This window comes from Xenia sp. Carnegie-2017, unplaced genomic scaffold (genome assembly GCF_021976095.1).
Source record: "Xenia sp. Carnegie-2017 unplaced genomic scaffold, XeniaSp_v1 HiC_scaffold_20, whole genome shotgun sequence".
NCBI classification, from domain to species: Eukaryota; Metazoa; Cnidaria; class Anthozoa; order Malacalcyonacea; family Xeniidae; genus Xenia; species Xenia sp. Carnegie-2017.
In genome coordinates this window covers 2,801,477-2,812,897 of record NW_025813483.1, presented here as the reverse complement: position 1 = coordinate 2,812,897, position 11,421 = coordinate 2,801,477, and the positions used below count along the sequence as shown (strand labels likewise).

General features: G+C 32.7%; 2 protein-coding genes across 2 annotated transcripts; one reads left to right on the top strand and one right to left on the bottom strand.

The window, feature by feature from the left end:
• The first annotated feature begins 2,178 nt into the window (after positions 1-2,178).
• On the top strand, positions 2,179-4,519 carry LOC124440966 (kinesin light chain-like). Its single transcript, XM_046991390.1, has 3 exons — positions 2,179-2,256; positions 2,383-2,921; positions 4,442-4,519. Exons 2-3 carry the CDS (start codon positions 2,400-2,402, stop codon positions 4,517-4,519), a joined length of 600 nt encoding a protein of 199 aa, XP_046847346.1. The 5' UTR covers positions 2,179-2,256; positions 2,383-2,399.
• Positions 4,289-10,451, bottom strand: LOC124440965 (NADPH oxidase 3-like). The gene is given in 17 exon segments (XM_046991389.1): positions 4,289-4,910; positions 4,982-5,036; positions 5,113-5,150; positions 5,153-5,174; positions 5,587-5,658; positions 5,737-5,829; positions 5,895-5,981; positions 6,044-6,050; positions 6,109-6,189; positions 6,252-6,277; positions 6,944-6,990; positions 7,301-7,328; positions 7,406-7,456; positions 7,909-7,980; positions 9,290-9,397; positions 10,130-10,225; positions 10,344-10,451. Coding segments are annotated over 16 exon segments (915 nt in total). The 5' UTR covers positions 10,380-10,451; the 3' UTR covers positions 4,289-4,910; positions 4,982-4,985.
• Between the last annotated feature and the right edge of the window lie 970 nt (positions 10,452-11,421).

The following is an 11,421-nucleotide window of genomic DNA, read 5'->3' as shown; positions in this document are numbered from 1 at the left end:
TGCGTGAATTATATAGTCTTTTTGTGAAAAATTGTTAAAATTTGTGAAAATGCGTGAATTAGTGTCTTTTTGTGAAAAATTGTGAAAATTTGTGAAAATGTGAATTATTGTCTTTTTGTGAAAAATTGTGAAAATTTATGAAAATTTTTGAATTATAGTCTTTTTGTGAAAACTTGTAAAAATTTGTGAAAATGGGTGAATTATAGCCTTTTTGTGAAAAATTGTGAAAATTTGTGAAAATGCGTTAATTATAGACTTTTTGTGAAAAATTGTTAAAATTTGTGAAAATGTGTGAATTATAGTCTTTTTGAGAAAATTGTGAAAATTTGAGAAACTGCGTGAATGATAGTCTTTTTGTGAAAAATTGTGAAAATTTTAGAAACTGCGTGAATTATACTCTTTTTGTGAAAAATTGTTTAAATTGTGAAAATGCGTGAATTATAGTCTCTTATAGTCTTTTTGTTAAAAATTGTTAAAATTTGTGAAAATGCGTGAATTATAGTCTTTTGTGAAAATTGTGAAAATTTGTGAAAATGCGTGAATTATAGTCTTTTTGTGAAAAATTGTGAAAATTTTTAAAAATCCTGAATTATAGTCTTCTTGTTAAAAATTGTGAAAATTTGTGAAAATGCGTGAATTATAGTCTTTTTGTGAAAAATTGTGAAAATTTGTGAAAATGCGTGAATATGGGTGAATTATAGTCTTTTTGTGAAAAATTATGAAATAGTTTGAAATTGCGTGAATTATAGTCATTTTGTGAAAAATTGTGAAAATTTGTGAAAATGCGTGAATTATTGTCTTTTTGTGAAAAATTGTGAAAATTTGTGAAAATGCGTGAATTATAGTCTTTGTGAAAATTGTGGAAATTTGTGAACATGTGTAAATTATACTCTATTTTGAATAGTTGTTAAAATTTGTGAAAAGGCGTGAATTATTGTCTTTTGTGAAAATTGTGAAAATTTTGAAAATGCGTGAATTATAGTCATTTTGAATGTTTTATGCAGTGAGGTGTTTGAAATTAAATGAAGATTTGATCTTCGCACTTTGCTGGACGATTTAATCAATCGTCTCAGAACTTGAAAAAATCAGGTGACTCAACGGCATTCGAACCCATGACCTCTGCGGTGGCGAACCCATGACCTGATTTTTTCAGGTCCTGAGACGATTGCTTAAATTGTCCAGCAAAGTGCGAAGATCATATCTTCATTTAATTTCAAACACCGCACTGCATAAAACATTCACATGACATTCATTTCATGAGAGAACATAAGCCCAACAATATTGACCTGCTCACCACTGTGTGACTTTATAGCTCAGAGGTCAGAACACTGCACCGGCACCGCAGAGGTTATGGGTTCGAATCCCGTTGAGTCACCTGATTTTTTCAGGTCCTAAGAGGATTGCTTAAATTGTCCATTAAAGTGCGAAGATCATATCTTCATTTAATATAGTATTTTTGTGAAAAATTGTGAAAATCTGTTAAAATGCTTGAATTATAGTCTTTTTGTGAAAACTTGTGAAAATTTGTGAAAATGCGTGAATTATAGCCTTTGTGTGAAAAATTCTGAAATTTTGTGAAAATGCGTGAATTATAGCCTTTTTGTGAAAAATTGTGAAATTTTGTGAAAATGCGTGAATTATAGCCTTTTTGTGAAAAATTGTGAAATTTTGTGAAAATGTGTGAATTATAGTCTTTTTGTGAAAAATTGTGAAAAATTGTGAAAATGCGTGAATTATAGTCAGATGCAGATGCTATACCACCAAATGGAAATCTAAATAAACACATTTCAGTTAGTCATGGTATGAATGATGAAGAATGTCGACAACTTCTATCTGTCTTTTCTTATATTTATAATAAAGATGAAAAATTGTTAAGGATTTATCAGACAAATTAAATCGTCAACCGTTGTTCCTGGCAAATGCTGCTTCCCTTGTAGGTAGAGTAAAAGTGTAAATCCGACATTCACGTGGGAGCAATATTTTGGTAAGCTGAATGAAGGAGAGCGACAGAACATGGATGGCAATTTTCAAAAAATAAGAACATCTTACTTAGGAATGAAAACTATTATGTTAGCAGTACAAAAAAATGCTGAAGTATCCATCTTGTTGGAAGATGTTTTGAAACTTTTCTCAATAATATCTTTCGATCCCTTACCACCAGATGTTATAATATCATTTATTAAAAGCATTGATCTCTTCAAACGAAAACATTTGGACCTGACCATGTTAATATTACGACAACGTACAACAATCTGGGTTTGGTTTACAATAATATGGGAGAGTACGAAAAAGCAAAAGATTTTTATGAACGAGCGATAGTAATTCAAACAAAAACATTTGGGCCTGTCCATGTTAATATTGCGTCAACGTACGTCAATCTAGGTTCGGTTTACAAAAACATGGGAGAGTACGAAAAAGCAAAAGATTTTTATGAACGAGCGAAAGAAATTGAAACGAAAGCATTTGGACATGACCATGTTAATATTGCGTCAACGTACTTCAATCTAAGTTCGGTTTACAAAGATATGGGACAGTACGAAAAAGCAAAAGATTTTTATGACCGAGAGATAGAAATTAAAACGAAAACATTTGGACCTGACCATGTTAATATTGCGTCAACGTACGTCAATCTAGGTTCGGTTTACCACGATATGGGAGAGTACGAAAAAGCAAAAGATTTTTATGAACGAGCAACAGAAATTCAAACGAAAACATTTGGACCTGACCATGTTAATATTGCGACAACGTACAACAATCTGGGTACGGTTTACGAAGATATGGGAGAGTACGAAAAAGCAAAAGATTTTTATGAACGAGCGATAGAAATTCAAACGAAAACATTTGGACCTGACCATGTTGATATTGCGACAACGTACAACAATCTGTGTTCGGTTTACAAATATATGGGAGAGTACGAAAAAGCAAAAGATTTTTATGAACGAGCGATAAAAATTGACACGAAAACATTTGGACCTGACCATGTTAATATTGCGACAACGTACAACAATCTGGGTTTTGTTTACTATAATATGGGAGAGTACGAAAAAGCAAAAGATTTTTATAAACGAGCGTTAGAAACTGACACGAAAACATTTGGACCTGACCATGTTAATATTACGGGAACGTATAACAATCTAAGGTGTAAATCCTCAACCGTAAATAGAAAGAAATGTTGAATCAAGCAACCAAACTATTGACCTTCTCTCCACACACAATTCTTTAAATACAAATTAAATTTTACCAGTTATCACAGTGAACAGAAATTTGTATATTTACACAGCAAAGCCAGTGTTTGGGCTTTTTAGAAAACTTACTAAGCACTATAAATTTTTCATGTAAATAATGCACATGTTAAGATTTTTCTTATTAAACAACTAAAAGAACCAAACAAATACTCCATTTAAACCTTTGCCTGCAGAAATTGAAAATACAATTGTTGCTGGTCAGCTAAAGGCTAAAGAAAACATACCCAAAAGCCAGGGCTAACAAAGCATCTTGTTCTATGAAATGGACTCACAAATCCATTCCTTTCTGTAAAGACTAAACACAATAAAAATCCTTTGCTGACAAGCGTTTTGATAGATCTAGCATTGGTGATCACCTGACAATGTAATTTATCTTTATGTATGTTTTAGATAGTGATGTAGCCAAGAAAAATGGGGCTTTTACTCTAATTATGTGTGTCTGGCCCATATTTTCTGTTGTCATCTCATATGTAGTGTAGTGAGTAACGAAAAAGTAATTGAACAACAAAATATTTATTTTCATAGCACTGGTAGACTTGCTATACGCTACGAGTTGTCATGGTGTTATTAAAGGGTTGAATTCTGATATCTTCCTATGATTCTTATTTTTTTATTTTCCGTAAATTATACACGTATTTAATAAAATATACATTTAAGTTGATTTATCCAAAGGGAACCTACACGGTCTGAGGATCTAAGTTCTTGATACAGGGTGTTTCAAAAAAAGGTAATCCAACTTTTATTTGCTGATGTGTTTAAATTACTGAATAAATAGCTGCAGTTTTGAATATTTAAAAAAGAGTTCTAGGTTCTAGCTATGGAATGCTATGTTGTTTGTTGCGATTTAGAAGGAAAATGAGCGAAATTCAAGAGCCTTGAAAAATTTTGGTCAAAGTCGCATTCTTTCACCTTTGAGCATTTTTTCATCAACATGAAAGGTGCCTCACTTTGATTTTGCTGGTTTGTTGACTGACTATCACATATTTCATGGTGATGTCTCATTTTCAACCTTGACAACATTTAAAATTATCTGACATTTACAATTTTATGATTCAGCAAAATTGATCCTCAAGGATCCTTAATTAAACGTAGTTAAATACATAATAAATTAATAACTACATACGTATAATACAGAAGCTATAGTGATTAAAAATCCTAGTCAAGAAATTTATTTTAATTACATTTATACCTCCTAGCGTGGAGATCAATCATTGCCGCTGAATCATGCAAATTTCAAACTATCGGCTGATTTCAAAGATGACCAGTTCTTTTGAGACATATTGTAAGATATTTTGATTACAAAAAATTTGCAAAGATCATCAAGTGTACGCTCACTACGCTGAAATCGATTGAGGTGTTTAACTACACTGTGAAGTATTTGGAAGAAATAAAAGCATAGAGCACTGTTTCACCCGCTGTTAATTAAGTTGTACTAGATTTTTATCTTTCGTCATTGACTTCAATTTTCGTCGATCAAAACAATAGTTGACTTGAAGTGTGATTTTATTGTTTTTTTTTGTGTCATCTCCATCCTAATCATAAAATATTTCTGAACTATTGTAAAGATAACAACAATACCTGTAACAATAATAATGTAGTAAACCTTGGTACATCATCAAGATTATTTGTTTTATTCCTCTCCAGTGCAGGTATTTAATAGAGCAACTACACAAAAAGAAGAAATTTTATAAAATTAGTCAATAATGATGAAAAAGTTTTAGAGTCAAACTACAAACTTTTCTAGTCGCCAGCAGTGCGAATATGAACGCTAAACGTCTCTTGCTCTGGGCTCTAAATAAAGTTCATAGTTGTATATATACGTCGACGAACTACATACTTTATGTTAGCGACGAATATAAGCACGTACGGAGGTTAAAGTAAATGGATGCCATTCCAAATGAGAAATTTTGGACATTGAAGAAACACATACTGTAAAATGAAGTTTATAAAAACATATGAATGAATGACTGTCCACAAGATGTCGGTTCAAGGGAAGGCCTGGAGAAGGGGAGGAGGGTCCCTCCAAAAAATTTAAACGAAGAACACCGTTGACCTGAGAAATTAACAACGCGCTGACCATAGCATGTCAAAATGTCACATTTTGTACAATACGACAATGAATAATTTATAATAAATGTAGAACGTCAGATCAGAGATCACAGCGAAAAAAGTTATTTTTCAATAATAAAGAAAGCCCCGGTCCCTCAATAATACTCAAACCATTGACAGTCAACATAATATTTTTACACAACAAAATCATTATTGGTGTACACTGAAGCAGTGAAAAAATCCATAAGAAATGACGGTTGTGAAGAAATATGTGAACATTTTATGACCTAACCTGACCAGGTAAATATGAAAATCCAGATTTCTTCATTTGAATTTCAATAACATTTGATGGATGTTTCACAATCTTTAAATAACAACAACAATAAAGAAATGGTTAGTCTTTTTGGCGGAATGGTTTAATGACGACAGCAAAAACAGTCACCTTGGTTACAGTGACAGTTTGTAATGATCTAAGAAAACGAATAAATCTTTCAATGAAATATAGTGACAACGGAGCTACTATCCACTTCCACGACTAAAATAAGAAAATATCTCTATTTGCTACGTTTCCATGTTGATTTAAACAACAGATTTGCTGACCTGTGGTCCTGCGGACTCAAAATGAGGATCAATTTGACATTTTGGTGATAATTGACAAAATTCAGGATCGTGTTCCTTAACATTTGTCTGTCAACGTATTAAACCTCTAAAAAAAGATGAATGTGTACGAGCTATTGCAAGAGAAGAGCCTGGGGACTAGATCAAAAGAAGATGCTCCACAGAGTAACAAGTCCATGTTATTTTTCCAACTTACTGCATGCCATGAACAATCAAACCAACGAAGAAAATAATAAATAAATGATGAGTGAACCAAAAGACTTCAAAATACGAACGTCTGCAAGAAATTCACGTTTGTGAGCAGATGATTGGCGGATGAAAAAACCAATCATTTCACACCTTAGAAGTCCTGTTGATGACGTAACCTAGAAAACAGGAATTAAAACAGGAATCAAACAAGAATGCCCAAGATGAAATTTTGAAAAAGGCCGTTAATTATGTAATATGTAACGGGCTTATTTTAAAGTTCTATGTTGATTGTTGTGCGGTAGTATTCATGAAAAGAATTTGTTTCCATCTAGGCAAAATATATTTGCCATAAAGATGTATGACATAAGATGAAACTAAAGCTGTTGTACGTAGTAAGTCAGAGAAAGGAATTGTTTCCATCTTGGTAAAATATATTTGCAATAAAGATGTATGACATAAGATGAAACTAAAGCTGTTGTACAGTAGTAAGTCAGAGAAAGAAATTGTTTCCATCTAGGCAAAATATATTTGCAATAAAGATGTATGACATAAGATGAAACTAAAGCTGTTGTACAGTAGTAAGTCAGAGAAAGGAATTGTTTCCATCTAGGCAAAATATATTTGCAATAAAGATGTATGACATAAGATGAAACTAAAGCTGTTGTACAGTAGTAAGTGCGAGAAAGGATTTGAGTTGAATGAGCAGAAAATGTTGATGATTTAGTAGCTATAACAAACAGAAGTTGACAAAAATAAAAATCAAATCATGAAACAAAGATTTTTTTTCGACATAAAAGCAAATGTTTTACGTATCTAAATTGTTCAATATATAAATTTTTTACCATGAGTACCAGTACTAATGTCATTATAAAGCCTGAAACACCTGCAACTAATGAAAAAAGGAAAAGTGAATAGTAGTTTTAAAGAAGCAACGACAATTCAATGTTAATTATGTCTTTCACAATTTATAGAAAGCTTTAGATGATACAATGCAATAAATAACGAGTATTGAACCCTGAAAATTTACAAACAAGTTTCTATCTTGTCTTTGGTTAAAATTCAACGTCGCATTTAAACTAAGTGCAAAGGAAAGCGAATTCTTCACAAATCACGATTAAAAATTTTAAATTACACAGCGCAAATCTTGTCATGTTTTCATGTTATCTAAGGTTCTGTTTTGTAAGTAAAAGTATAGTTACCAGTCTTAAAGACTTCAGTTGGAGGGTCCTGTAAAATAATGATGTAATGTTATGTTAATGGTCACGTGAAGAATAAAATTACTTGATGACGTCATGTGGTCTTACTGCATCTTGTTTTCTTATAGGGTTGATGTAAGTATCATTCCCAGAATCCCCAGATCACTCAAATGAAAGCGTAGATCCTTAGAGTCACGACCATAAGCATCAATAAGATTCTCGAAGTTAAAAAGATGCGCTCGGATGTGAATGGCTGAAATTTATGAAAACAAGACAAAGTATTTTTACATATTTAAAATGTTAGAATTTCAATCATCTCATTTTAAATCAACTTTAATACATTAACTTTAAACATGAAACAAAACTTTACGTATCCACAGCCATATGGGAAGGGGTGGGAGGAGGGAGGGGAGGGATGAGAGGGAGGGAAGAGAGGGAGGAGAGGGAGGAGGGAGAGGGGAGAGGGGGATTATTTCTTTTGAGATACTACACCCATAACAACACCCTATTTGTTGAAAAATTTTTTTCAAAAGTTATTCATGATGCTCTGAATTTTCCATAATTTAGTAAAAGCTTATACAGGAAAACAACTTATGTGAAGAAACATATCACATAGGCAATGACTCATGAAATGTGATATTTTTATCAAGTAAACTTGTAAATTGTGACCTGGCTCCACAACACTAAAGTTGAAATATCACAAAAATTATGTCATAAAATGTCTTCAATTCTATGGTTAGTTATCATTGACAACTTTACTTATATGGATGCTCTGAACTTTGTAAGTTACTGAGTAATACTTTATATGGATGCTCTGAACTTGTATACATTGAGTAATACTTCATATGGATGCTCAGAACTTTGTATAGTTACTGAGTAATACTCATACGGATGCTCTGAACTTTGTATAGTTACTGGAGTAATACTTCATATGGATGCTCAGAACTTTGTATAGTTACTGGAGTATCATATGGATGTTCAACTTGTATAGTTACTGAGAGTAATACTATATGGATGCTCTGAACTTTGTATAGTTACTGAGTAATATCATATGGATGCTTTGAACTTTGTATAGTTACTGGAGTAATACTATATGGATGCTCTGAACTTTGTATAGTTACTGAAGGATACTTCATATGGATGCTCTGAACTTTGTATAGTTACTGGAGTAATACTTCATATGGATGCTCTGAACTTTGTATAGTTACTGGAGTAATACTTCAAATTTATATTCAAAACAATAGTTAATCCTCGAAACTACACATGTAGAGAAATTCATTTTTCCTTATATATTTCATAATGGTATGAACTTTTGATAAAGTTATCATGAAGGTTTCTTAAGAGGGGAAACAATAGCATAAGAATATATTTTATAGTTTAGACATGACATGCTGACTTTTAACCAATAAATTTAATTTTTATGGAAAAAGCGTAAGAGGGAGGAATGTCTCTCCGACCCCACAGTTCCTGAAACACTACAAACATAAATGGACTGAAATTCTTAAGCCACTGTATTTAAAATCTCTTTTAAAACCTTAAGTTCTTTTAATATTCCTCAAATTCCAGTTTCATTAAACTTCATACTATTTCATCAAGTTGGCTAAATTATTTCATTTAAAGCCAGCTTAGGTGGTTTGGCATTTGATAAAGTGACCAAGAAAGTGCTGAAATTGTGAGAAAGCTGCATATGAATGTTGATATAGTCCATAAATGCAGGTGACCGAAAGAGATGGATGGATGCCAGAACAGTGATAAGGAAGGGATGGGTATAACGACAGATATGATGAGATAGACATGTTTAATGGAAAATTCATGGACTGTCAATCTCTTTAGCGGGTTTTAATACTTCCTAAATGTTGTTTGTTTGTTGTTGTGTTGTATTTCATCAAGTTACACTTATGTATGTATTTAAACTAATTTCTCAAAAAGTTTCAAACATACGTTAGCAATTACTTATGTGTTGTAACCATGACAACTATTTGACTTACTTACATCTACACCTCGAAGAAATGACAACATGTTTCGACAGACAGGAAGAAGAATTAAAAAGCAATTGAAATTAAGAACTGCAGCTGATGCTCTTGCCCATGCCAAACCAGACTAGAAATGATAAACCAAAGAATGTTGAAGGTTTTTTAATTTACAAATGATGACACACAACAGCTGCATTAAAATTAAACATTGAATAAGCTTTGATCAGCTTACATATTTAATAATAAACCAAAGTCAAAGTGAATACATGACAAATTAATGACCACAATTATCAAAATGTTCAGCATCACCATGTATAATGGTAGTCAAAGAGGTGTGAACTGGACCCCTGTCAAAGACATGTGTGAACAATGCATGCACAACTTGACCCCCTGTCAGAGACAATGTGTGAACAATGCATGCACAACTTGACCCCCCTGTCAGAGACAATGAACAATGCATGCACAACTTGACCCCCTGTCAAAGACAATGTGTGAACAATGCACACAACCAGACTCCATGTCATAGACAAAGAGAGTGAACACACATCCACAAGTTGATCCCCACTACCAGGGACAAAGTGTAAACAAAGCATGCACAACTTGACCCCCCTGCCTGATACAAAGAGTTTGACAACTGATGGCAGACAGTACAATATAAACAAACAGCCCAAAGGATATAAGCAACGTGATTATTTACAAGCAAGCATGATCTCAAATAGTTCTTACAAGGAAATGACGTAGATATAAGGAAAGTTGCCACTGATTTGTACTTCAAACAGAGTGAGACCAAGTGCATTTATAAACTACGTTTGTACGCAGTAAATTACAATGGTACACTTTTATATATTCCTTGCCCTACCTTGGTCAATACACGAAGATAATAATAATCTTTACTGGTGTCGTATTGATGAAAAGTTAGACCAAAAATAAGAGAGTTTATTCCAACCCAGATTATCTACGAAATGAGAAGCAAGAACGTATTAAAATTAAAAGTTTTAGCACATCAAAGTATAAATAAATAATGAGATAATTAAGAAAGGAATCCTAAAACATCAAAGTAAATTTTCACCAACCACAAGAACCCATTTCATACGATCGATTTGATTCATTTTCCGTCAAAATTCAAATTTTCCCTGGACAATCAGCATTTTAAACAGCAAGTAGAAAAATATATATTACTGTCTGTCATCTGTCAAGCGTGATATTTTAATTTTCTTCTACTTTTGAACCACGAAGGAAGTCAAGAAACAAACAAACATCACTATGCAAATTATGCAAGCAACTTGGTTCTGAATATTTAATTATTGGAGCAATTGGGATCAATGCTCGATGGCAGGGGGGCGCGGTGTCATCGTCATATAATTATAATCCTTAGTCCAAAATGTCTTTTGTGGGGCAAAATCGATTCCCGGGTGTTAATGGTAAAATAGATCAGGATACGTTCTGTGGTAGACATGGTGGCCCATAAGTACACTACACGAACACAAATGGAAATACACTAACGCCTGTCCATATTCTGCTTACTTTAACAATGACAAAACAATAAGTAGACAGTTTACATCACAATTGCTGGCAGTTTAATATTCCGAACTTACATTCTCACGATGGAAGAAGCAATATAGTATTACTTTAGTAGGAATTATCAAAACAAAACTACAAGCACTCTTATACGTTCAATACTGTTAAGAAAGTGATGAAAATCTTACATGGTTGTTGCCAAGAAAAAATATCCAGACTGAATGCTAAACAAAAGCAGGTATTTATACTTTCTACATAATACAATTAATGAACCAATCAGTTGGTGAAATAATTGTTTCCACAGTATATTATGGATTTCACCACAAGCAACAAATACAATATTGGAATGTCACATAATATTTAGATGCAAAGATATGACTTTAACGTCCACACTAGACAATATCAAACGTCAAAGGAACTTTTCTCGTAAAGAATGGATGAAAACTCTTCAACTAATTCATTGTAGCGATGATATGTGCTTAAACTTCAAGTAAAGGACCACAAGTATGCAAACAGGCGGACGGCAAATGTTTTAAGACGTTGAATGTGATCTTCAACTTTATTTCTAGCAGTAGCAGAACCACATTGGCTCCAGCAGTAATGGAAATTGAACATTTAATGAATTTTCCAATT

What these genes read in the sequence shown, in the direction of transcription:
- LOC124440966 (XM_046991390.1), top strand. Translation starts at nt 2,400, where the DNA reads ATGGGAGAGTACGAAAAAGCAAAAGATTTTTATGAACGAGCGAAAGAA. An exon ending in ATATGGGAGAGTACGAAAAA is followed by an intron (nt 2,922 to 4,441) that starts GCAAAAGATTTT and finishes TATACCTCCTAG; the next exon opens with CGTGGAGATCAATCATTGCC.